The 26,406-nt window shown below is 51.0% G+C and overlaps 2 protein-coding genes across 3 annotated transcripts in view; one reads left to right on the top strand and one right to left on the bottom strand.

The window, feature by feature from the left end:
* LOC128136166 (transitional endoplasmic reticulum ATPase) overlaps positions 1–10,610 on the top strand; it is a 28,582-nt gene extending 17,972 nt beyond the window's left edge. Inside the window, exons 8-17 of one of the 2 annotated variants that reach the window (XM_052775338.1) lie at positions 839–972; positions 1,237–1,372; positions 2,400–2,512; positions 3,087–3,251; positions 3,362–3,484; positions 4,594–4,806; positions 6,726–7,034; positions 8,570–8,725; positions 9,090–9,244; positions 9,663–10,610. In XM_052775338.1, coding sequence (XP_052631298.1) covers positions 839–972; positions 1,237–1,372; positions 2,400–2,512; positions 3,087–3,251; positions 3,362–3,484; positions 4,594–4,806; positions 6,726–7,034; positions 8,570–8,725; positions 9,090–9,244; positions 9,663–9,768 — 1,610 coding nt within the window. In that variant the 3' untranslated portion in view covers positions 9,769–10,610. The remainder of the gene's footprint in view (positions 1–838; positions 973–1,236; positions 1,373–2,399; positions 2,513–3,086; positions 3,252–3,361; positions 3,485–4,593; positions 4,807–6,725; positions 7,035–8,569; positions 8,726–9,089; positions 9,245–9,662) is intronic. The other variant, XM_052775340.1, reaches the window with a different exon arrangement.
* Positions 10,611–15,335: 4,725 nt separating this feature from the next.
* LOC128136187 (dnaJ homolog subfamily B member 5-like) lies at positions 15,336–24,505 on the bottom strand. The gene is made up of 3 exons (XM_052775371.1): positions 24,270–24,505; positions 21,312–21,910; positions 15,336–16,432 (listed from the first exon to the last, which is right to left on the bottom strand). The coding sequence occupies exons 1-3, from the start codon at positions 24,478–24,480 to the stop codon at positions 16,199–16,201; spliced, it is 1,044 nt and encodes a 347-aa protein (XP_052631331.1). The 5' UTR covers positions 24,481–24,505; the 3' UTR covers positions 15,336–16,198.
* Between the last annotated feature and the right edge of the window lie 1,901 nt (positions 24,506–26,406).

Here is a 26,406-nt window from a genome sequence, read left to right as displayed (position 1 = left end):
AAACACTCTTAGTACCTGCCTGCACCAGCTGGCACACTTCAGTCAGCTAGCAGCTTTGCACTCCTGAGGGTCAGGTTTCTTTTTCTTGGATCTCTTAGAAGCATACTTTTCTCTTTATTACTGCTCCCATCAGCATGATGGAAAAATCTGTAATAACAGAATAAATCTGTGAGCCTGCACTAGTGTTCAGCAACTGGAGATCTTGGGGGAATGCTGCCCTTCCTTCTGGGATTGATGTGCTTACACTTTTTTTTTCTTTAATTTTTTATTTATTCTTTGAGAGGAGATGGGTTTTGGGGCTTTTGGAACTTTGGGGTGTTGGTTTTCTTGGTTTTTTGTTTGTTTTGGGTTTTTTTTGTTTGTTTTTTTTGAACTCATTTATAGGATCTTACAGAGGTAAATGTATACCTGTGTAATGCAAGCTAAAGACAGCTTCAATATCTTACAGCTTTTTCCTTCCCTACCCTGATAATTCATCACCATATAATTTGATTGCTTCTCTTGCAAGCTAGGACTGGCATTAACTGTGTGTGGCGGCACATTACAGAGAAGCTTACCAAGTGTGAAATAGTGTAAGGAAAGAGGCAGCTAAAGGTAGCTCATTGACTAGTGCTGCATTCTGTTAGAATAAACTGAAAACACCAGAATAATGATAGAAAGTAATTCTGCATGCTGTTCTTGCCTGTTCAGCTGCAAATTTAGTGAACTTGGTTGACAGTATTTGCTTTGGCTTGAAATATATATACTCCCATGTGAATGTTGTACTAAAATAATTCAGCTGCGTGCCTTGAGGCTAGCTGCCTCTCTTCTGGGTGCCACAGTGCCGTTATTTTTTCAGGTCCTGAGATCATGAGCAAGCTGGCTGGTGAGTCTGAGAGCAACCTGAGGAAAGCCTTTGAAGAAGCAGAGAAGAATGCTCCTGCCATCATCTTCATTGATGAACTGGATGCCATTGCTCCTAAGAGAGAGAAGGTAAAGAAAGCCTGTAGAAGATAAAGGAGTACATCTTTTTTTGGTAGCAGCTGGTGTGAATCTCTGCATTTGACTACAGGGTAAAGCAGTATTTAACGCCTGAATTCAGTTGGACGTCAGAAGTTGGATATTGGAAGAATCCGATATAGTTCACGATGTTTCTTAACAGCTCACGTCTGTTGTATCTGTCTGCTCTGGTGCAGTACTAGCTCCTGTGCTGTGTTTTAGAGCTTTTGGTCTAATCATTACTTTCTCTCTCCATAGACACATGGAGAGGTGGAACGTCGCATAGTGTCTCAGCTGTTGACTCTTATGGATGGACTGAAACAGAGGGCACACGTGATTGTTATGGCAGCTACCAACAGACCTAACAGCATTGACCCAGCACTCAGGCGATTTGGTAACCATGCTTGCCATCTTTTTTGTGTGTGTGTGTGTATCAGATACTTTGTTATGGGCTATGCTTCAGGGGCCTTGGAAAGATTGAGCAGAAATTAATATTAAACATCTTCTGTGTGTTACATAAACTATTGACTTGTCTCCAGCTACTTGTTTGAAATTCATTTCTAGGCTTCCAGCCTTTGGTATCATTTTCTGTGCTTTATTAGGTTAGAACTTGTAGAAATAACAAAATACTTAAAGGGTAGCGTGCTTTTTCACCTCATCAATTAGGTGAGGCTATTTCAGGACTAAACGCTTAAGGGGTAGTTCATACCTCAGGTTGCAGAAGGCTCTGAATTGTCCAATTTCTCTTTTATTGATGAGAAGTCTGGTAGTTTCTGAGATTCAGGTTTTCGAAACTTTGCAGCGTGAATGAATGTCTGTTGTATGACCAGTTGGTAAAGTCAAGTTTGCAGGAAAAAACGGCCTCTTAAATGTGTAGTGAGGCATTTGAATGCACAGCTATGGCTAGAGGAAAATGATAGGTGTATGTACCTTAGTTAATATTGCAGTAATACATAGGTTTCCTGCCTCCCCAGATATTGGGGCAGTTCATGGTTTTTACCACTTGGGTACTGCTATGAAAGTTCTGAAAAATTAAATCTCCCAGTATTTGTGGACTCCTGTGCTGAGGACACAAAGGTAGGAATAAACAAAAATGTCTCATGGTGTGTTGGTTAGGAGAAGCGTATTTTCCTATAAATGAGGCTCAGAAAAAAACAGAAATCCTCTGTGTTTATATAATCTTGAACTCTAGTTAATACAGTAGTCTCACTTTCCCTAAATGGCTAAAGCTTTTCTTCCTTCTCTGATCTGACTCTGCTACTGTGCTGATAGATGCTGCAGAGAAACCCAAAGCTCTGGCATTTTCTGAAATTGTATGCGTTTGTGACTTGTCATCATGTTCCTCTGTCAGAGGAAGGCAGCAACTGCAGCTCCTTTAGTTTGCAGAATCAACAGCTCAACATATGTTTTGTACTCCCCAGGTCGTTTTGACAGAGAGGTAGATATCGGTATCCCAGATGCCACCGGGCGCCTGGAGATCCTGCAGATCCACACAAAAAATATGAAACTGGCTGATGATGTGGATCTGGAACAGGTGAGTAGCGTGCTATTAGGAGAGCTTGTCTCCACTTGTTTAGGACAGTGTGAAACTGGTCGAATGTGTGATCTCTGGGCTTCCTTCTAACTAGTTTATCAGTGACCAAAAATCCTCACTCGCTAGTGAAGAATGGCATGGCTAAGTGAAACAAACATATATCAGTCCAATCTGGAAGTGCCTTGCCACTGTCCTCCTGGGTTTGTTTGCTGTGGCATTCTCTTTAAAAATAAAGCAAGCCTGAAACAGCATTCACAGAGCTGGGTGAACATTGTGGTGATACTGGATGGTTACTGTAATCTCTGTCCTGAATGAAGAACTGCAGTCCTCAGGGTTATCTTTCTGCACACCATCTGAATTCCAGTTGCAGCTTTGATCTCAAGTAGGAGGTGGAACAGCAGTGTCTTTGCCTGTTAAATATGTGATAGCACTTGTCTTGAATTTGCAGCAGAGCACTGATGTTCCTGTCTTCCAGAGTTTTGTTGCACCTCTGAGTGAATGACCAGAGCATGCATTGCCCTTGCAGAGTGCTTGCTTGTATCCCTGTGAGTCATAGTCGGTGCTCTGCTTTCAGGTGGCAAATGAGACCCATGGCCATGTTGGTGCTGACTTGGCTGCTCTTTGCTCAGAAGCTGCTCTTCAGGCTATCAGAAAGAAGATGGATCTCATAGACCTAGAAGATGAAACCATTGATGCTGAAGTGATGAACTCGCTGGCTGTGACCATGGATGACTTCAGGGTAATGCAGGAGTGCCCCTCTTTCTTTTGGGTGCAATGTCTAATTGCTTATCTGAAACGTGTGAACATAACATGTTAGACTTCATATAATGCTGTTTCTTCTAACGATAGTGGGCTCTGAGCCAGAGCAACCCTTCTGCTCTTCGGGAGACTGTGGTGGAGGTGCCACAAGTTACCTGGGAAGATATTGGTGGTCTAGAAGATGTAAAGAGAGAACTCCAGGAACTTGTACAGGTAAGGGTTTCCAACAGACTTTTGCCTAGTCAGCATGAAAAATAATTATAATAATAAAATCCAGAACCTCTTCACGTTCCTGTTTGGGCTGTGAACAGGGTAAATGCAGAGGTTTTATGGCATTTTGTTGTAATGGACTGAAAATACCACGCTGTTCCATCTTAGTGAACTTAAGGAAAGGAAGGTGCTGGGTGGGAAGCAGTATCAGGCTTTCCTTAGCTGAGTCTACAGTGACATCTTGGGTGGGTGTTTTGCTACATGCAGAAACAGCAGCAGTTCTGCTTCTCTTAAATGGAGACCAGCAGTGGGACCAATGCTGAGATTCCTGTTACATGGTGGCTTTATATGCCAGAAAGTGGATGAAGATTCTTATACAGAGAGCCTCTGAAGGGCTTTCCATCAGCGTTAGCATAGGGACAGGTGAGAAGTAATTGTGAAGCCTTCTATGAAAGGAGAGGCTGCAACAAAGTCATGAATGATCTGTGGAAACTTCTGGTGCCTGCTTGTGTTGGAGTGGTTTGGGTTTGATATGTCCCTGCTTTCAGTTGGCACTGTAGAAATAGCCTGTCTGTGAATAAAAGAATCTACTTTTTAGTCTAATTTTCTGGCATTAAAATCATCACCTATCTCTGACCTTGTTGTGGAGGATAAATGCTCACATCAGACATCTTGCCTGTCTCTGGAGGGCAAAGCAAATAGGTTAGATAATGAGCTGTTCCCTTTTGCTTCTGCAGGGCAGAGTGAAGCTGGGGTTAAGTGTGCTGGAAAACTACCTGAACTGGTACTTAGTTCATAGGTGGAAGTAGACTGTTTAAGGCAGCTTTACAATTTAGCTGTGGTGCTTTTCAAACCAGTGCCCGTTTAAAAACTCCAGTGGCACCAAGCAGGCAGAATCTTGTGTTTAACCCACCAGAAATCTCAGGTAGTGTTTCTGGTAGGAGCAGAAACAAAACTATCTAGTGAAAGATGTCCCTGCCCATGGCAGGGAGGTTGGACTAAGATGATCTTTGAAGGTCCCTTCCAACCCAAACCATTCTGTGATTCTAAAGTACAGACCTGTTCTGGCTCATCACAAGGGGTTTTTGTTTGTTTGTTTTGTTCTCCTTCAGTATCCTGTGGAGCACCCAGACAAGTTCCTCAAATTTGGCATGACCCCATCAAAAGGGGTTCTGTTCTATGGGCCACCCGGTTGTGGTAAGACACTTCTGGCCAAAGCCATTGCCAATGAATGCCAGGCAAACTTCATTTCCATCAAGGGGCCAGAATTGCTCACCATGTGGTTTGGCGAGTCTGAAGCCAACGTGCGCGAGATCTTTGACAAGGTAAGTGTTTCTTCTACTCCTTGTGCTATGTTTGTGCTGAGATACCCACAAAACATTGTCTCCACTGCACCTGTCTTACTGGCCTGGTTCTTGTTTGTGTGTGTTGTGTTTTCCCCACTTGCGCTGAGAGCAGATGCTGCTTTCCTGATGTTAGGGAATTAATTCTCTTTGGCAGCATAGCTATTTAAATGGTTTTCTCCTGCTGCAATTTGTATCTGTTGTTACAGGATGATAAATGCCCCAGTGTCTTAGCAGCGAGGCTGGCATTAGGATGGCATAGATATTCTCTGCATCCCTGAAAACTTATTTTGACACCTCATTAGCCATCACCTTCTACAAAAATATGCTACGGGTTCTTCTTCTTCTGCAGTTGGACTAGATGATCATTGTAGGTCCCTTCCAACTGAAATATTCTATTCTATTCTATTCTTGTCCTGCAATATATATGGCTTAGAAAGGAGCTCACTCCTACTGCCCAGTTTGTAAAGGGAACTAGGCCTTAAACCTCATTGTTTCTAAGACTATTCGTATCAGACATATAACTAATGATTAGAGATTGCTTTAGATGTGATTAATAGAATGCAGATGCTTATAAAACAATATGCATAAGCTGCTTATTTGTCCTACGTGTAGCCCCCACCATGGCTGGCTAAAAGCCCAGTCAAGCTGAATCAACAGAAGAAGGATCATACATCTTAGACCTAAGACATGGGAGTAAGTGATTAACTTTAGAGCAAGATAAATTAATAGAGTAGCCTGAGTGATTTTCAGAAATTCAAAGGTGATCTTTGATAAGTGATTGTGGTGACCGAAGACCTTCTGCCTACGACCACCAACTTCAGAAGAACCGGGACACGAGAATTGATGAGATAAGATGATGAATGATAACGACATGGGAACCGAGATCAACTGGAAAATTACAAAGACTTTGGACTGGGATAATGGGTGGTAAAAAGGTATATAAGACTGAGAAATTTTTGGAAGCTTGCCATTCACTGTGGTGGTGGCCCAACTCTGAGTTGTTAATAAAGCAAACCTAGAGAAACCCATGACTGAAAATCCTTTAACACAGTTCCCCCATAGATAGTGTGATCTCCTGTCCCAGGAGGTATCTGCATGGATTATCTTGGGAATCCTCACTCCTGTGGTCAGGGAAGGTGCTGAAAGAGCAAAGTTGGAAGGAGAGCGAGAGAGAAAAATTTTAGGTTGAGAGAGAACCTCAGAGGCCATCTAGTCCAGTTGTTTGTCCAGAGCAGGGAGATAACTTGGAAATTCAATCGGGTTGCTCAGAGCCTCGTGTTCTGAATGTGTGCTAAGGATGGAGAATCCCTGACCTCTCTGGGCCTTGTGCTAGTGTTTGAGCTCTCTCATTGTGAAGAAATTTTTTTTTTTTTTTTCCTTATTTCGAACTGGAATTTTCTTTGCAGCCATTTGTGCCTGTGGTCTTTCAGCCTTTCACTGTGCATCTCAAAGAAGGATCTGGCTCCCTTTTCCCTATAACTACCCATTAGGTAGCTGAAGACAGCAATTGGATTTCCCCCTTCCATTTGATATATCTTGCTTACTGATGCTTGAGTGCCTAAATAACCAATTGATGTCCCCAGATCTTGCAGGGAGAGTTCTAGTCCAGGCAAATTGGCTCTAGCTTTCCCTCTAGGCATTGGAGTTACCACCCTTCTGCTTGGTTCACAATGCTCCTAGCTTTGGGGAAATACAGCTTGTTGTTCAGGAGAATTTAATTGAGGGTTTGTGTGGCAGGAGACTGTTCTGGAGCAGCTCCTCCAAGCTCTCCTTGCAGCAGCAGTGCTCTGGTATTCCTCTGAGCTGCTTTAATTGTAGGGTAGGCTTAGTGTAAAATCGGCATGCTCCTCGCCTGGTGGTATTAACGTGGAGTAATTGTTCCCGTTTGCTTTTTGCAGGCCCGCCAAGCAGCCCCTTGTGTGCTCTTCTTTGATGAGCTGGACTCCATTGCAAAGGCTCGAGGTGGGAATATCGGAGATGGTGGTGGTGCTGCAGACCGTGTCATCAACCAGATCCTGACAGAGATGGACGGCATGTCCACCAAGAAAAACGTCTTCATCATCGGTGCCACCAACAGGCCAGACATCATTGACCCAGCCATCTTGCGTCCCGGCCGCCTGGATCAACTCATCTACATCCCCCTGCCTGATGAGAAGTCCCGGGTTGCTATTCTTAAGGCCAACCTGAGGAAATCACCAGTTGCCAAGGTAGGATCTGCGCCCTAACTGTGTCTGACTTGGGTTTGCTGTGTGCTGCACGTGCTCCTCACAAGCTGGGGACAGAGCAGAGGGCTGGTGACTGTTCCACACGATACAGAGCTGGGAAACCTCCAGTCTCTGAAGGATGGAAATGAAGAGGTAGGGGGAGGCTTGAGCTCTGAGACTAGGTATCAATGAAGCTAGGTGTTAGTGTGTAAGCACAGCGGGTCTTTATCACGTAGTAGAGTTCTGCCCACAGTGTGGGAACAAGAAAGCCTGTTATGGAAAGATGGAAAAGATTCTTGTACTCTGAAAGAAAAGTAAATATAGAAAACAGGGGTGGGAAATGGAAATTGAAGAGGAACCATTGCAGTTAATTGTTGCTGAACTCTGATAGGCAAGAGCTATGTCCCTTGCCTGGGGAGCAGGCAATAATGCAACTGATAGTTAATCAGAGAAAAGCAGATGTCAAGTGAGAGCTCAAGCTATTTTATGTCTAGCTTACCTTTTTAGGTGCTGTTGGGAAGGAAAGCTTCAAAAGAGGTTGCAGTACTACTCCCTCAGTTGAGGGGAAGGAGGAGGAGGTTGGTCATCTTGGTCTGCCTGTGCCCCATCTCCATTTCCAGTCTGACAGTGTTTCATTTGACTCCTAATGCTGAGACCTGAGCAAATAATATCCTAAATCCACAAGTCAACCTGCTTCTTCTTGAGGGTGAACAGTGCAGAGGCATTTTCCCCCTCTACTCTGCTCTCGTGAGACCCCACCTGGAGTACTGTGTTCAGCTCTGGGGCCCCCAGCATAAGACAGACATGGACCTGTTGGGGTGGGTCCAGAGGAGGGCCATGAAGATGACCAGGGGGCTGGAGCACCTCCCGTATGAGGACAGGCTGAGAGAGTTGGGGTTGTTTAGTCTAGAGAAGAGAAGGTTCTGGGGAAACCTTATAGTGGCCTTCCAGTACTTAAAGGGGGGGCCTACAGGAAAGATGGGGAGGAACTCTTTCTCAGGGAGTATAGTGATAGGACAAGGAGTAATGGTTTTAAACTGAAAGAGGGTAGATTTAGATTAGATATTAGGAATAAATTCTTTACTGTGAGGGTGCTGAGACACTGGAATAGGTTGCCCAGAGAAGTTGTGGATGCCCCCTCCCTGGAAGTGTTCAAGGCCAGGTTGGATGGGGCTTTGAGCAACCTGGTCTAGTGGAAGGTGTCCCTGTCCATGGCAGGGGGGTTGGAACTAGATGATCTTTAAGGTCCCTTCCAACCTAAACCATTCTATCATTTACAGCTGCTTCGTAGGGTCTTGCTGTGCGTGTGGGGAGTGCGGCCTGCCTTTGTATGTGGTTAACTTTTTTCCCAAAAACAAGAACCTTAACAGCTCATCTTTTCAAAATTGACTAAAATTAAAGCAGCACCTTGATACCATGGGATCTAAAGACACCTCTTTGTCACCTGAGGGTGTAAGGTGTAAAAGACAGGCCTCTCTTGGTTTGGTGGTTTGGTTTTTTTGTTTGGTTTTTGTTTTTGTTTTTTTTTCCCCCACTAGGATGTCGACTTGGATTTCCTAGCTAAGATGACCAATGGCTTTTCGGGGGCTGACCTGACAGAAATTTGCCAGCGTGCCTGCAAACTGGCCATCCGTGAGTCCATTGAGAGTGAGATCAGGCGAGAACGTGAGAGGCAGACCAACCCTTCCGCTATGGTGAGTGGGGCACTGAGCTTTCCCTGCTCATGAGACAGGCAGCCCACCTCTGCCTGTGGGTGACGCGGGGATGTATTCCTCTCCATAATCCTCGGATGGGGATGAGTGGGCTCTCAGCACAGAGTGTGGAGCTGGAGCACTTTGTTCTCATCTTGTGGGAGGGTGAGGCCCTCCTGGGGTGCCTCATTGTCAGCATTGCTCAGAAGGCCCCTGCTGCAGCTGTGACTCAGTCTGCCACAGTGTCCTTCTCCAGCCCCTACTTCGGTGGACATTGGAGCATCCTGGCCTAGAGGGAGGCTGTGGGTGGCTGTCGGGCTGTGGAGCTCAGGCATGCTGCTCACCTGGGCCCTCTGTCCCACTGCAGGAAGTGGAGGAGGATGATCCAGTTCCTGAGATACGCAGGGATCACTTTGAGGAGGCCATGCGCTTTGCTCGACGCTCTGTCAGTGACAATGACATCAGGAAATACGAGATGTTTGCACAGACTCTACAGCAGAGCCGTGGCTTTGGCAGCTTCAGGTAACCGTGGGGGAGTGGGGGGAGGGCAGCGTGGCTCAGCCAGCCCCAGAACAGAGCACTGAGGCAGCTTTCTGCTGGATTCTAGGTAACAAATTCCCTCTTCCACTGCGTTTTCCCATTCTCCCCAGCATGTACGGCAGCCAGCTGAGCATGTGGCAGGTGCAGGCTGTGCTGCAGGTTGGTTGTAGCTGCTCTGTTAGTGCTCCTGAAGTCCATCAACCCTTTTTTCCTTTAACACAAGCGACGTCCAGCAGCTGTATAAGCCTTTTGTGTGACCTGCTGTAAGGCTTCATCCCATTTCTCCTGCCTGTCCTACTTGGCACCAGGGTGTTTGGCGTGGAGGGAGGGTATCATGCTGAGCTGCAAGGAGGCTTTTGAACAGCATCTCTTCTCTCCCCTTCTGCACCACTGCATGCAGGTTCCCATCAGGTAACCAGGGCGGTGCTGGTCCGAGCCAAGGCACAGGAGGCGGCAGCGGGGGCAACGTGTACAGTGAAGACAATGACGATGATCTCTATGGTTAACTCGCTGTCCTCTGTGGACCAAACTCTACATCAGGCCATGTTGTACAGGAAAAAAATCCACTGTTTAATGGACTCTTGGCTTCTTCATTCCTCAGTCAGAACAGTGTAGCTGCACGTTAGACTTCTGTACAGGGAATGTTTTCTGCAAACACAAATCTAGACCAGCGTTCAGTTGGGAGGCAGATAGTGAATTAACAAGGAGGGGAAATGACTTAATTTCTGAGAAATTTCTGTTCTAGTTTCTGTGGCAGAATCAGCAGCTTTAGCAAAGAGTACAATGCTAGCCTGTATAAAGAAAAAAAAAAATCCCACAAAAAAATAAAAATCCCACAAAACTCTAGCTAGGCCCTGGCAATTCCTTTGTGTGGGACTGGTGCAGTGTAGCTTGTGCTGTCTCTGTAAACCCTGTCTCTCATGTGCTGAGCATTCCTCAGTCTGGTGGAGCCCATCTGTATGCGTGCTTCCCTGGTGTGTTTGAGGTTGCTCTTCATTCTTATGCCTCTTAGCCCCAGTTAACAGAAGAAATCGGTTTGGCAGTCTCTCCCCCCTACCCTAATTTGGCAGGAAGCACAAAGTAAGAGAGCCTGGTAGCAGGTATCTCTTACTTCTCTGATGCTGGCCCTGAGCTGTTGGGTCTCCTGCTGCTTTGGCTCCTGTTGTTGTGGTTTAACCCCAGCCAGCAACAAAGCACTGTGCAGCTGCTCTATCACTCCCCCTCCTCAACTGGACAGGGGAGAGAAAATATAACAAAAGGCTCGTGGGTCAAGATAAGGACAAGGATAGATCACTCACCAGTTACTGTCACGGGCAAAACAGACTTGACTTGGGGAAAATTAACTTAATTTATTACCAATCAAACCAGAGTAGGGTAATGAGAAATAAAACCAAATCTTAAAACACCTTCCCCCCACCTCTCCCTTCTTCCTGGGCACAGCTTCACTCCCAAATTCTCTACCTTTTCCCCCCAAGTGGCACAGGGGGATGGGGAATGGGGGTTACGGTCAGTTCATCACATGTTGTCTCTGCTACTCCTTCCACCTCAGGGGGAGGACTCTTCACCCTTCCCCTGCTCCAGCGTGGGGTCCCTCCCATGGGAGACAGTTCTCCACGACCTTCTCCAATGTGGGTCCTTCCCACAGGCTGCAGTTCTTCATGAACTGCTCCAGCATGGGTCCCTTCCACGGGGTCACAAGTCCTACCAGAAAACCTGCTCCAGTGTGGGGTCCTCTCTCCATGGGTCCACAGGTCCTGCCAAGAGCCTGCTCCAACATGGGCTTCCCACGGGGTCACGGCCTTCTTCGGGCATCCACCTGCTCCGGCGTGGGGTCCTCCACAGGCTGCAGGTGGATATCTGCTCCACCGTGGACCTCCATGGGCTGCAGGGGGACAGCCTGCCTCACCATGGTCTTCACCACAGGCTGCAGGGGAATCTGTGCTCCGGCGTCTGGAGCATCTCCTCCCCCTCCTTCTTCACTGACCTTGGTGTCTGCAGGGTTGTTTCTCTCACATGTTCTCACTCCTTTCTCTGGCTGCAGTTTCTGTGCTACAGCAACTTTTTTTTTCCTTCTTAAATATGTTATCACAGAGGCGCTACCACTGTTGCTGATTGGCTTGGCCTTGGCTAGCAGCGGGTCCCTCTTGGAGCTGGCCGCCATTGGCTCTGTTGGACATAGTGGAAGCTTCTAGCAGCTTCTCACAGAAGCCACCCCTGTAGCCCCCCAGCTACCAAAACCTTGCCAAGCAAACCCATTGCAGCTCCTCTGCAGCAAAGGACTTCTTCAGCAATCCCTGTTTCATCTGCCCTGCCTGAAGGCAGGCACAAGGGGGCTCTTGGGCTGTTTCTGGAATTTGTGGTGCAGTGTGATCCCACTATGATTAGGGAAGAGGGGAGTTTCCTCTTCTGATGCTGTGGCAGCACTGTTCATCAGGCTCTGTGGAGAGATTTCCCTCTTCCCCTGCAATGTTTCATGCATTCCTTTGGGTTTCTGATGACAGGCATGGTTCTGCTGCCAGCCTGCCCCTTGTTGTGCCTCATACCGAGTAGTCAGGTTCTGATCGTGGTTCTTATCCTTCCTTTCCACTTACAGGTTGCTCCTTGGTTTATTTTCCCTTCTCTGAACTGAAAAATCTGCTGCTGCTGTCCCTTGGTGTTTTATATGAGAGAAGCCCTGGGTCTGGTCCCATCATGTACACAGGAGTGGTGTGGCAGGCTGGATACAGCCCAGCCCTGAACTGAAGGGGAGAGCCTGTTTGAGGCAATGGCTATAGGATGCAGAGTGGCCATGTGCTATTGGCTTTGGGGGGGGATGCAGGAACAGGATTTCTGCAGAGAGGTTAAATGTAGATTGTGTGGCAGAAGGATGCCTTTGGGGCTGAGCCATGCTGGAGAGGGCAACCTCCCCTGCGGCAGGAGTTGTGTGGAGGCCTGGGCGGTGGGAGTTTCAGCCCCAAAGCCTGGCAGATCGAGGGAGGGCTTCATCAACCTGGCTAGATTTAAGGGGAGAGGGGAGACAGGTGAGGTGAGTCTCATCTCAAAATGGCAGAAGGATGGGACTATCTATGAGAGGGAGGGGGGTTTGTGTGTAGCAATGGGGAGAAAAACACTGAAATTGAGAACACTGAGTTTAAATAGCACAACTTCCTGCTCTGGTAGGAGGGCATGTAAGCCCCTGGGGAGGGTAGGTAGCCCCTGCTCAGGTGCTCTGTCCTACTTCAGCGCCACTTGTGCCCTGTCCTTATGCCACCTCTGTTCTGCGCTGCAGAGAAAATGCAGGAGCTGGGGGGGCTGGGCAGTCCAGAGCTGCTGGTGGGAGGAAGGTGCTGTCAGCTGGGGCTTGCCCTGGATGGAGCAGGATTAGTGAGGTGGGCAGCCCTTTCATCGCTGCCATGGTCAGCATCTCCTTGTGCCCCCCCCCCCCCGGGTTCCCCACATGGCCCCAGAGCTACAGCCCCCTAGCCCTACAGCCAGGCCCCACAGAGGACCATGTGCAGTCCAGCCATGGTGCATGCAGGATGGGGTACCCTCCCCAGCCAAGGCATTGGTGTTAGAGGCTGGTTCCTGACCCAAGAGATTGGGGCCCTGCAGCACCCCAAAACTCTCCAGGCTCAGAAGGGTGCTCCTGCCAGCAGAGGGCAGGCAGTGGTCATGCTCAGCATGTCCCCTATTCTAGTCTAGGGCATCTGTGCCCCATGGGTATCCCTGGCCCCAGGAGCATCCCCTCCCCTTGGGCATTCCTGTCCCAGAAGCATCCCCTCCCCATGGCTAACCCTGCCCCAAAGGCATCCCCACACCATGGGCATCCCTCCACTACAGGTATCCTCTGCCCCATGGACATACCCTCCCAAGTGACATCCCCTGCCCCATAGGCATCCCTTATGCATGGGTGTTCCCGCTCTAAGGGCATCCCCTCCCCATGGCCATCCCTGGCAGCATTGTCAGCCCCCTTGGCTGGGGGGTGCTGTGCTGGCTCTGCCCCCCAGTCTGCTCAGCTTATTAGCTGCTCCCAGCCCTGTCTGCTGTGTGGGCTTCAGGGTTAGCTTGTTGCAGGGTGATTTCATGGCCCCAAGCTCTCACCTGGGAGGGGACAGTGAGCCATGTCCCTCATTTGGGGTTTGGCAGCCTCTGCCCAGGCCCCTCCCAAGGCACCATGCCTGTGGGTTTTTGCTCATATCGCCTGTCCTTGTAACTGCTCCTGCTTGGCGCCTTATGGGCAAACATTTTTCCTGGTATCAGTGGTAATGTCCCTGGGTGCAATGTATGCTGTTGCCTCTTGCTCAGCCCCAAGTCCCCTCCAAGAAGAGCCAGGCATCAGCATCTCTCCAGCCCCCTTGGGCAGCCTCTGCCAGCAAGGAGCCCCCCCCCCCTCGCTGTCCCATCCCTAGCTGCGCCACCCCACCACTCACAGACCCTTCTTGGCTGGCCCACACTCCTGCTGCCTGTATCTGCCATGTCCTGGGAGCCCCAAGGGGATGTAAAGCCCTGACAGGGTTCCCCCGATGCCAGTGGGGGCTGAGCCCCTTCCCTGGCCCTGCTGCCTGCACCTAGGCCAGGGTGAGCACAGCCCCAGCATCTCCCATCACAACACATACCAAGGAGGTATATTTTTTTAAAATACTTTATTTTTTCTCTCATACTGACATAAAAAAAAAATTACAAAAAACCCACTATAAAACATTCAGGTTTCATTGAAACAGAAAAACAAGGCAGCTTGCATCTGCATGCTGACCTGTCTTCTCACTCCAGCAGTGTCCACCAGGTTTCTCTCTGTCGAACTCCACAGGGACCAGCAGAGGGAACCAGCGACATACATGTTACGGATGCACGACTAACCAAATCCAACAGGTGTTAAAACTCAGATTTATTCTTCAGCAAAAGTTAGTTAGAAGTCCGGTAACATTTTATAAAACCACAGGCTCAATGATGTAAAGAGAATTAATACTACACGGCCGACTTAAGAATCCCCAAGATTTAAAGTGATGGCTCAAAATGTGCATATCACTCACCTAAAAGCTGAGGGCTCTCTCCCTCGAGGAGTTACCTCGGGTGGTGCCCTGGCCCGAGGGGGAGTCCCCGATTGCAGACCCGCTGCTCCGAGGAGGACTGATTCCAACATGTCCTCCGGCGGGACCCCGTTTATACCCCTGTCGAATCTGACCTGTGGTCATTTAATTCTATTGGCTAGGAGGGTCACCTTGGTGTACCTGGCGCATCTCGACTGGCCAGTTCAAATTTCAACCTGCAGCCTCCAGGGTTTCCTTCCCCTTCTCCCTGGAGAAGTTTCGTTTCCTGCTGGCGGGATGGGGGGGGGGGGGGAATGTACTGCCACAATACCCTTGCCAGTCAAACCGGGTGATAAATTAAGCAGTGCCTAACAGGTCTCCTCGCCCTGTGCCAGAGCCACAGCACTGGCTGGCCTTCCTGCTGCGTATGATATAATGTACAGCTGTACACGTAGCCCTGATGGACACCCCATGCTCCCCCCCCCCCGCCCCAAAGGACCCCCTGTTTCAAGTCAATGATTCTTCTTTAAAAAATAGGATTCCTGGTGGGGGGAATATTTTGGCAGAGGTTTTTTCTCAGAGGTGCTGTAGTGGAAGAGGAGCTGTACAAAGCCAGGTCAAATGTGCCTCCCACTCTGTAGGAGCCCTTCCTGGGGAAAAGAAGTGGCACGAGGCAGAGTGGGCCAGGAAAGGTAAGAACTATAAAAACTCTCCTTATGGAAATCCAAAGGTTTTAAAAAAATACAGTATTTAAAAACAAAGCCAGATTGCCTCATGTGCCTCCCAGCTCCACCCTAATGCCCAGAAATACCTCCTGAATGAATTGTCCCTGTAGAAAAATATATACACATGCATTTCTCTTCCTAGTAAAATCCCAAAGGTTGAACACAAATGCTAGTGAAAAACCACAGCTCTGCTCATGCTTGGCTCTGCTTTTGCACCCAGGCTTGTACGTATGCACGCGCATGCACACACACAGTGTGCCACTCCAGGAACCCCAAAACAGGCAGAGAAAAACCCTTATGGAGTTTATCTAATGAGCTCTCTATATATGTATATTAAAAAAAAAAAAAAGCAATGCAACTTCAACACATCTGAACAAGAAAGCTCCACCCTGGGCTTTCCCCCCTCCTCCTGCTGGCTGGGGCTCTGCATGCAGCGGGTGCAGGCAGGTGCTGCCCAGCTGCCCACAGGCACCAGGGACAGCCCCAGCCCTGGGCAGGGGCAGGAGGCTGGACAGGACTGTCCCCAAGTGCTTTGCACTCCATCGTTTGGCACAGCTGAGGCTCGGTTGTAGGCTTGGCACAGGAGAGCAGACCGTGGTTGGGCTCGGTACCGTGGTCCCAAGTTAGAAACAGTCTGGCTCCAGAGGGTCCATCGTGGGCAGGAGCGATCCCTCTGCTCTATGTGTGTGAGACAGTCTCCTCAGCGCTGCAGTACAGCTGGGACCCCGAATAGCAGCAAGTATCAAGGAGGGGAGGAGAAATCTAACAGTGGGGATGTGAGATCCTGCGGAGTCCTATTTACGCTGTGCTGAACCCCATCAAGTCCAGCCTCTTGTGGGAAAAGTGGCCTGAAAAGCAGGTGACATCATAAAAACTCAGAACGTGATGCACCTCCCTGGGCAAAGGGCCCATGCTGCTTGCTTGTACAAGGCAGAAAAGCTGGACCTCTAGGGAAAAATAAAAAGTTTGGCAACCAAGAGAGCAGTGACGGGCAGGGCAGGAGCCTCCCCACTGCCAGAGTAGAAAACAGGCCAAGAGGGATGGGTGGGGGGTGGGTTGGATGGGAATTTTGGGAAAGTGGTGTGTGTGGGGGCGGTGGGTGTGTGTTTGCATTTGAAAGCGCTCTAGCACTTCTGCTCCATGCAGGCCAGATGCTGCGGCACATGCATTTGGAGTATTGCTGCTTGGAGGAGAGTCCCTGGGCTCTAGGCGCATGGGAGGTGCTGCTTGAGGATCTGTCTGGTCTGGGGAGCTATTCTGTCCGGGAAGCGGATTTTGAACTCCACGATCAAGTCTCCTCGCTGGCTGGGGGCCTTGGGGAAGGGCAGGCCCTCCCCGCGTAGTCTCTTCACTGTCCCTGGCTTGATGATGTCATTGCAGGGCAGCGGGATCACCTGCCCGTCGATGGTGGGAATGTTCACGGTGCAGCCGCATAAGGCCTGCGGGGAGAAGATGGGGACACACTGTCAGGTGGGGCTGCCACCCAAAAGCATCCCCACCAGCCGTGCTGCTGCACCCCATCCTCCTACCGGCTGCTCCCCGGGTTAAACCTACGGCTCTGTTTGGATGATGCCCATGAGCAGGGCAGTTGATGCTCACCAGTGCAAGCCCAGGTCTGTACTGGTGCCAGCCAAACTGGGCTGCAGGAACCATGCAGGAGAGGGGTGCCCCAGGAGAGGGGTGCTCCAGCCTCATGGGGGGAAGGACCCCCCCCTCCCCATCTCCTGGGCTCTGCAGGAGGCATCACCAGCAAGCGCCCGGCCACTCGCAGCAACAGGACAGGCTAAATTTAGCCCCGCCCCTTCCCCGGCCTCACCGACCAGCCTCGGGTAGCCGAAAATCCAGCTGAGATCATCGGATGCAGCCGCGGTTCACCAGCTGTCACCCTCCGGAGCCCGGCAGCTCTGCCCGGCGCTGGGGGTTATCTATAGCACAGCCCGCGTCGCGTCCCATCCCCCCCTCAACAGCCTCCAAAAGGTTGTGCCGGCGCTGGACAGCGGTGCGGCCGCGGCACAGCACCGAGCTTTCCTGGAAGCCGAGGACCCGGAGGAGCTGGGCCCCATCACCGGTCCCCATTGCAAAGCCAAGAGCCGGTTTCGTGGGTGCCACCCCGTTGTACCCCAGCCCCCGGCAGCAGCCAGGGTGATGGATGCCGCGGCAGCCGCAAGCCGGCCTGCATTGGCGAGCCACGTGACGCGGGAATGCAGCAAGAAAATCCTGGTGTCCTTAAATAACTCGGGCAGCTCTGACGTACACGTGGGCAGGATCGTCTCCAGGCTTTCGGCAAGGGAGAAAGGCTGAGGGAGAGGACTGCGAGCGACGCTTCTGGGGGGGGGGCGGGGGGGTGGTTTGCCAGGGACATAGCCTCGAGCTTCCCAGGCAGGGGCTGGCACACACTCGTCCCTGCCTGGCACGCAAAGCACTCACCCCTCGGAGCCGGGTCCTGGGAGGTCCCAGCCCTCCCGTTCCCCCCCCCCCCCCCCCCAAACACCCTGCAAAGGAAGGGGAGGAGGATGTGGTTTGCTGTTTCTGGGGTAGATGGGAAGATGTTCTGCATCCCCCTCCCCAGGAAAAGCCTCTGGTGGCAGAGCAGCAACAGGCACCAGGAGAAACATCTCTTCTCATCCTGGCCACTGGCTCAGGTCCAATGGTTGCAGCTTCTGTGGCTGAGCCAGGCCTTTGCACCAGAGCAGTCACAGTGGGACCCATGCTGGGGCCAGCTCTTGGGCTCCAGTGAGTGGAGAACAGGACAGCTGGGGCCATCTTGCACAGCTCCTCTGCATGGGGCCTCCTCCCAGGAAGAGCTTTTCTGGCTGCAGGAGGATGCCCATTGCCAGCTCCATGTGACCAGCAAGTGCTTGGCTGGATCTCTAGCAGGTTGGGCGGGAGTGAAGGACAATCTCCCCACATCAATGCATTTCTACCCCACGCTCACCCAAAAATGCTGGAGCCCTCCTGCTTGTTGGCACCCACCATCATGCACCATGGAGGGCTGCACGGGTCCACATGTGTCAGGGAAAGGACATCTCCAGCCATAAAATGGGAAGGAGAGCAGGAACTCCCTAGGGGAGCACATGGACAGGGCAAGCACAGGGATGCAAGCAGGAGCAGGCAGTAACAGTGAAGGCAGACAGGATCTTAATGTTTCCTTCCTAAAGCCAAGACGCAAGAACCAGAGGCAATTGCTCCTTTGCTGTATGTTCCTGTTTTTCATTCTTCTTGTCCAACTTCATTGGCATTTGGGAAACTGGTTGATGAAGTAACACCGTGTGAGAGACCGAAAGAGTTAATGTCTCAAACGTTGTGGTGGGGCAAGTTCTGCTTAACGACGAACTCTGCATAACAAAGAGCCCTGCCTAGCAAGGAACCCCACAGGTGAAAAGCAGCTGATCAGCACAGGACATCAGCAACAGGTCGGGGAGGGCATGTCGGAGGGTTCACAGCTCCATGTTCTGATACGCTGAGCAGGGCAGCTCACCATGCATGGCCAAAGATCAAACAACGGTCATGTCTGCAGGGAAGGGGAAGTTACTCCCCAAACGACCCCCAAGCCCACCGACCCATTTCCCGAAGGTTCTGAAAGCACAAACCAGGCATGACACCTAATTAGCCTAATGAGTAGGGGCAAGGAGATGATAAAAGGACACAAACTGAAGCCCCATGTGTGCGTGCCCACCGGAACTGGACTCCTTGGCTGGCTGGACCCAGGACCAGTGACATCTTTCTCTTTTCTTTTTCTCTCTCTCTCTCTCCCTCCCTCCCTCCCCTTTTCCATAATTCCTACACCTCATCCCTTTAGACATAAAACCGTTGACCATGTCTGGGACTAGGAGTGGATCCAGCCACCCCTAGGCTCCTCTCTGAGAAGGAGTCTAGAAAGCAAGGGGGTCTGCTCTGAACCTCCTGACCCAACGGGAGGGATCTCCTTCTTCCCTGAATTGATGTATATGGTTACCACGGGTGACATGGTTTACTGAGATAGTTTCATGCCAATTCCTGTTGAGAGAAACCCTGCCACCTATTGTTAACACCTTCCAAGTTCAGTTTGCTTCTGTCATGAATAAAATGTTTAACTGATTGTTTGGTGTCATTTCACCTTAATTTAGCCCGAGGGAATTCTGAACTCAACACGACCCCTCCCTGGTCTGTCCAGCCTGGGTTGTGACACACCAGTAACTGCGGGAGCTGCCCTGCATCCTAGGAAGAAGCTCGGTTTATCCCTAGGTATTAAATCACCATGGGTTTGATAGCTGAGCTCTGCACTGTGCTGTGAAAGCTGAGCTTTATCTAGGTCAGTGGTGGGTCCTCCTCGGCTCGCAGCAGAACTGGGGAGGGGGGGAAATGTCACCACTGGTCGCATCTCAGCCAGGCACTGATGCATGGATGCTTTGAGGAAGGTGATGCCAGGTAAATGATGCAAAGCAGGTGGCTGCTGAAGGCAAGCGTTAGGCAGGCAGCTAGGCAGGTGCAAGCCCCTGCTGGCAGTGCTGCCTGAAGATCTGGCTCCCAGGAGAGGCAGCTGCTGGTGGAGCTGTGTCACTCCTCCCTCTCTCGACCTCCTACTGTGACACATACCTGTAATTTTAAGAAGGGACACTTCCCCACAGCCCATGAGTCTCTGGGGAAGCCCTCTTACACCTCTGGCTTCAGCAGCAGCTGGGCAGCAGTGCCCACTGGGCACCAACCACCCCATGCTGCCCTGGCTGGGGGGACATGGCACTCAGTAGGGCCAGGATGCGAGCACTGGGAGGGTATTGCCTCCGTGGGTTGCTCTGTGGAGGGGTCTGTGGGATGGAGGAAGAGGAGGATGCTCTCCTGACTGCCCCCAGTCCGAGCACTGGGCGTGTTGCTCCCCATGGCAGCAGGGTGCTGGCAAGGGGTCTCCAGCATGGCCATGAGTCGGGTCACAGCACCCACCACCTGCCAGCTCTGCCTGCCGGCACCGTGCTGTGCTGCTCTTGTGGCAGCGGAAAAGACTAAAGTTCAGGCTAAAAAAGGCAGACTCACAAGGAGGAAGGGTGCAAGGAGAGCACCCAAGGCTACGGCCATAGGCTTAGGTGATGAAGAGGTTGTACTGTGAGGTACTCCGTCACGTACTTAGATGGTGGCATATGGAGTCAGGGAACTCCTGGCATCTGCTCGTGCTCCAGAGCACTTAAGCTACTTCTTCTCATGGAAGATAAAAGTAGCAAAGTATCACCCTGCCCTGGCAAGCAGCGGGCTGGTGATGGCAGCCAGGCCGGCAGCTCCCTGAGGACGCCCAGCACATTGGGTTTGCAGTGGGGGAGGACAGAGACTAAACATTCCAGCTCAAAGAGATGAGGAATTTGCCCAGACCATCAATTTCCACCAGTCTTTCTGTGACTTCATTGTGCAAACCAAATGCCAGCATGCACGCCTTGCTCACAGGCAGCTGGATGGAGATCACAGGCACCCTGTGGGTGAGGTGGCTGGGGAACCGCTCAGCACGGCAGAGCCGATGCTTCCTCAGGCCCAGCACCAGCACTTCTGGTGCAATAGCATGTGGGGCCAGAGCAGGTTTCTCCACTTGCTGCTCAAAGGGCAACTCCAGGTGAGAGTCCCTCCAGCCTGAGCAGTGTGTGAACTTGGGCTAACATGGTCTGGACATCAAGACAGCCAGCTTGGGGTTAATTTTACAGATGGGGGCATGCACAGAAGGAAATATCTGAGGTATGGCATGCATGACTCCATAAATAAGGCAGCCTCTCCTGAGTATTTCTGGAGTGGCCAGGGGATCCAGCCACCACAGGAATAACCCTCTGCACTTTGCACCGTGAAGGAAATTCAGCTCCTGAGTCTGCAGGTTAACTTGAGATGTGTTTGCTCCAGGAGCACCCAGATCTGCCTGACCCACGTGGATGCCCCTTGCCCCCAGTACACCTGGTCACAGCCCCAGCTGGGACACAGAGCCATCACAAAGCTCTCCCGACTTGCTGGCACACTAATGAGCTCATGTTTCCCTACCCCAGGTCTGTCCCATTGAGCTTATTTCTATTAAATGCATTTGAGAACATAAATCTGTCTTCAGAAAAAAAAAATCAGCTCATTAAGAAGACAGTGTCTACAGTCTGAAAGGAACAGCAAATGGCAGCTGCCAAAAACATCAATGTTAAATGCAGCTGCTAGCTGGGATTTATTAAAAGGTAGCTCCTCTCTGCAGAGGTCTTTGCTTGTGTCTCTCACGACCTACCTGGTCCTTCCTCATCAGTGCAGGACAAGGACTGACTCCCTTCTTGGCTCTACATGCCATGACCCAGCACCACCTCCCACCCCACAGGATTTCCCACCAATACCCACCTCTTTAAGACTGATGTTTGCGGTGTAGACCGCATTCGTCCCGTCCCTCTTGAAGTGCGAGTGAGGCTTGTCCTTGAGGATGAAGATTATGTCAGCAGGGATGTTGTCTGGGGTGGCATCCCCTTCTTTGGGGAATGTGATTTTGGTTCCCTCCTTCCAACCCTGTTTGATGACAATGTTTAGGATCTTGCCCTCAGTCCGCATGGTCTGGCCATCAGCATTGAGCCTTCTGCGGGTGATCTTCATCTTCTTGGTGGAGCCGTGGTAGGTCTCTTCCAGGGACACCTTGAGCTCATGGATGACGGGTGGGTCTTGGACCTTTCTCCGCGTGTGCAGGGACTCCTGGTGCTGCCGGTGAACACCGTTAATGCCATTGAAGCCAAACCAGCCAAAGGCACTGAAAGGGTCATCATTGTCATCAATATCCATATCTTCCTGGTCAAAGCCATTGAATACCCGGGAGCGGCTGCTAGCGAAGAAGATATCAAAAGGGTTGGAGTCTCCAAAGAAGGACACGAAGGTGGCATGAGGGTCTCCGTGGAAGGTGTAGTGGAAAGTGTTCCCTGAGCCACCTGAAGAGCCACCTCCAGTTTTGAGACCTGGAAGAGAAGGGGGAAGATGAGACATTAACGCTCCCTGTGGGCGGGTGCCGTGTTGGGACCATACTTTCCACACAGGAGCATGGTCTCTGCTGGCTCCAGGCAGCCCTTCCAGCAGCTCCTGGGGGTGCAGGTCACCCCCTCCAGCCCAGCCACCTGCAGAGACCATGGGCCAGGAAGGCACCACCCCAACCCATGACACACAGTCCTGCCCCTACACCCAGCAAGCTCAAAAGCCATTCAGGATTTGTCCCCACTACCCCAACTGAGCACTTGCTTGGTTCTCTCCACCCAGTTCATGGCCTTTTCATTTAAAACATTTCCTGACCAGCCCATCTCCATTTTTTCCCATGGGCAGGCTCCCTTCTGCCCAAATAGCTCTGTCTTTTGGGCTGCACCAATGGCTGCAGTCCAGGAGCATCACGTCCAGCACATGAGAAAAGGCTTTGAGCTCAGCGAGCGACCATGACTCTTGGTGGTAGAGCAGGTGGAAGTCAGCAGACCTCCAGGTCGGCACACAGTGGAAGGGATACAGCTCTCTGTTCACAGACTGTATAAAATGTCAGGTAAGTTCAAGGTTTGGATCTTTTGGCAACCGTTCCTGTGGGAAACTCCCCTGCCAGACCTTGGGCAGGGCCTTACATCACTGCAAACCCCCCCCAAAGTCCCAAGCAGCCAAGGCACATGACAAGTGGCCTCCAGAGAGGTCACACATGCTCTGCAAGGCTATTTTTGACTAGGAGGGCCCAGGAAGGGTTAAGCCAAGCCTAGCTCAAGGACTATTTTCAGGGCACGCCAGTGACAGTGAAGAGCTATTTCTGACGGGCTGTCCCTCGTGCCAGCCCTCTGCAGCAGGAGATAGGAGGGGGACAAGCACAGAATGGGCAAGTTTGGGGATCTTTTCTGATCGATGAAGTTTCTATCCTGGGGTGGGGGACCTTTCACTTCACCTCGCCCACCTCAGCATGTGGGACCCAGGAGCCCCTCGAAATGCTGATCCCCAGGCCATATTGCTCCAAAAAAAGGCATCTGATGGGAAATGAAAGGTGTGTGGGGCCATGGACCATGACTGGTCTGGAAGTCACCACCTGGGAGGTGGACAGCAGTCCCTGTCCCACAATGGGTCCAGCCAGCTCAGTGGCATCTCTGTCCCCCCTCTCTCCAGCCACAAAACCTTTTCACTTCTTTCATCCCATTTCTGCCCCGGCTTTCTGCATGTGACCAGCACCAGTTCCCCAAAACACTGATAGGGTTTGGTTTTGCTGGTACTCCCCATCCCGCTGTGAGGAGGGGGCTGCTCTTCCTTCCCTCCTTAACTCACTCTTATTTTAGCTGCCTTTGTTGATGGGGATTTCGCCAAATCCCCAGCGAGCCCCCGTCCCTAACAGACTGTACAGCCAGGAGGTTTCACCTTTAATCCCGTGATGCCAGCCCAAGCAGGGTCCGATTTCAGCAGCACCTCCAGGGAAAGGCTGGTTTCCCACTTGAGAAAACCTCTTCTCATTTTACACTGCAGCAAATCACATAGCTCGGGTGCATCCATCATAGCCCTGACATAACTAACGGGTGGAGAATTAACCCACCGCTAGTTAATTCTGCTGGTGGCTCATTAGGGGATGCACCTGCCTGCTGGCCCCATGAGAAGGGCTGCATCTTCCACCCAGCAGCCTGTTCCTGCCAGACCTCCTGCTCTTTTAAGCACCCAAGCCCTGGGCTGATTAATGCAGATGATATTTGGCACTCTCCTCAAATGGGGTTGCGCTCTTCCATCTTCGACTAATAAGGCCACTTGTGGTGGAGTGGCTCTCCTCCTCTGTGCCAACCCCCAGACAACAGCAGCCGCTTGATTTCAAAACAAGGACCTATTACTTAAATTGGGAAAAGTTTTGAATCCTGTAGGTCAGCCTGTACCAGGGAGGACAGCGGGACCAGCACCCAAATGCAGGGGGAAATGCAAACAAAAGCAATACTTCTCCACTGGGAAATTTAGGTTAATTAAAAGGTTGCTAATGAATTACCCCAGGTATGACCCAGGAGGTGAGCTCCTTCCGCTTCCATCATTTCAGCTGGCTGCCAGGCTTTGGGGCAGAGGGCAGGGAGAGCCTGGCCATCCTGCGAAGCAGGGTGGCAGGTTGGAAAAATGGAGCAGCCCGGGGAAAAGCGGATTGAGAAGCGATTTCTGACATCGGCAGAGCCTTTGCTCTCCCCAATTCTGTGGCTATCAGCCCCATTTTGGGGGAAGGCATGAATCACAAGGACAACTCCAGCCATGCTGAGGGTGTGAAAGCACTCCCTCACCTATAAAAGCCTATTTGGACCAAGCACCCCTGCCTTCAAGCAGCAGCACTCATCCCCTTACCTTCCTCCCCATACTGGTCATAAACAGCTCGTTTCTTGGGGTCACTCAGGACGTCGTAAGCCTCCGCGATCTCCTTGAACTTCTCCTCGGCATTGGGGTCTTTATTCTTATCAGGGTGATACTTTAGGGCCATTTTCCGGTAGGCTTTCTTGATTTCATCCTCATTGGCACTGGACTGGATGCCCAAAATCTTGTAATAGTCTTTCCCCATGATGGCAATGCTGCTGGGAGCCAAATACTTATTCCTGAAAGCAGAAAGACAGCTCTTTGTAAGGTGAATATTGCACTCGGGCAGCCGGGGATCAGACTGGCATGCACTTATCACGGAGCTGCTGCTCCCTGTATCCCACCAGCCAACAGCATCAGAGCCGGCTCAAGTCCACGCTTTCCACCAGAGGTCAGCGCCCCGGTGCCAGGACATGCCCCGGCTCTGGCTTTACCTCCCGGAGCCCCACAGTGGGGACGGGGAGAGGGAGAGCCTGAGCCGTGCCACGGCATTATTATATAGACCACGCCACCGCTAATGTCAGGCGAGGACCACATCCCTGTCCCATCCTGTCCACCCTGCTGAGCCGTGCCTAAATGTAGCCGCCAGCCCATCCCCCCCAGCTCTTCCCCATCCAGGGACCTGGGACTCGAGGTGGGGTGATGACAGCAGGTTTTTGGAGGCTGAAAGCAGCAGCAGGGACCGTGCTGCCACCTTCACCTTAAAGGAACTTCTGTGGGATACTTGGAAAGTAATGGGCATGTAGTGAACAATCCAGACTCGATGGAATTGATCAATTTGTGAGCCAAGGATGTTTTGTAGGCACCAGGCTTCAAGGACGCTTTGTTTGTGTATACATATTTAGCTAACGAGCGCAAGAGCATTCCAGACGCCTTTAGAAGGCCTTGAACAGAATAAACAAGAAGACAAAAAAAGAAAGATACCAATTAGAAGAACACAGGTGCGCATTCCACGATAAAGGGAACTTGGCAAAGAACCTCAATTCCACAGCTTATCTTGACCAATTAGCCTGAGACAAGTTTCGCATGTTTTAGTTAATACAACCAATTATGCCTTATGTTTATGCGCGTGTGCAGTGTTGTTATAACCAATCATTAGGTGTAACTAGGCGCGTGGACAGCTCATGCTAACCAATCTCTAATTTGCTTATGCGTGAACAGTAACTAGAATGAATATATAAACCGAGCTATCTTGGCAATAAAGTGGCATCTGCTTGATCATATTGATTGTGTGCAGTGTCCGTGACTTCCGCGTCAACAAACTTCAAACATTTTGTTCCTGAAAGCAATTGGCATTCAGCTGGAGATAAGCACCTCCGGCGTGTCAGAGCCATAATTTGTATTTAGTGAAGAGAGAACGAAGCCGAAGCCATTAGACAGAAACATCTTGTGATGGTGGGAGGCATTTTTTTTGTTTGGTTGTTTTTTTTAAAAAAAACCCAACATTTTCTAGTCTGACTTGCACTCCCTGAGAGCCTTCAACTACATCTTGCAGTAAGCCAGAAATATGAAATGGGAGAAGAGGCAGTGAAGCACGGTAGCCTGGCACGAGGCTCAGAGGTTGGCACAAGCGACTGGCTCCCAGGGCTTGCTCTGTCCATCACACAGGGGCAAAGGCCAGGGCCATGCCTATATTAAGGTATGGAAAATCCGGTGGCTGTAACCCAAGGAAGGAAAAGGACAGGTGATTAATTCATCCCCCAGGCACGCTGCTGGAGCAGCAAACACCAGCAAGGTTGCAGAAACCCAGAGAGCAGCTAGAGGAGACAGGAGAGTAGCTCCTCCAAGCAGAGGCTGAGCAAGCCCCACACTCCTCCAACAATGCTTCCCGCTGCTTCTTGCCCTTTGGTTTTCTGATGGCAAACTCCCATCCCTCTCAAACCTGGCCTGCCATGCCCTGCCTCATGCAGCGCAGCTTGGTGCTTGCTCCTGGCCCTGCTCTTCTCCAGGTGTTGCCCCCAGCAGACCCGCTGCTCTCTGTTAAGTCCTCATGCTCACGTCCTGCTCCTCGCTATGGTCCAGGTTTCATCCTCTCACCCCATCCTTGCTCCAAACACCCCTGGGCAGCCCCAGCTGGTCAAGCCCCTCCAGCAGATGGATTTCTACATCAGGTGTGAGCCTTGGCCCTTTC

This window comes from Harpia harpyja, chromosome W (assembly GCF_026419915.1).
Source record: "Harpia harpyja isolate bHarHar1 chromosome W, bHarHar1 primary haplotype, whole genome shotgun sequence".
NCBI classification, from domain to species: Eukaryota; Metazoa; Chordata; class Aves; order Accipitriformes; family Accipitridae; genus Harpia; species Harpia harpyja.
The sequence above is the reverse complement of the archived record's forward strand: the minus strand, read 5'-3'. Positions and strand labels throughout refer to the sequence as shown.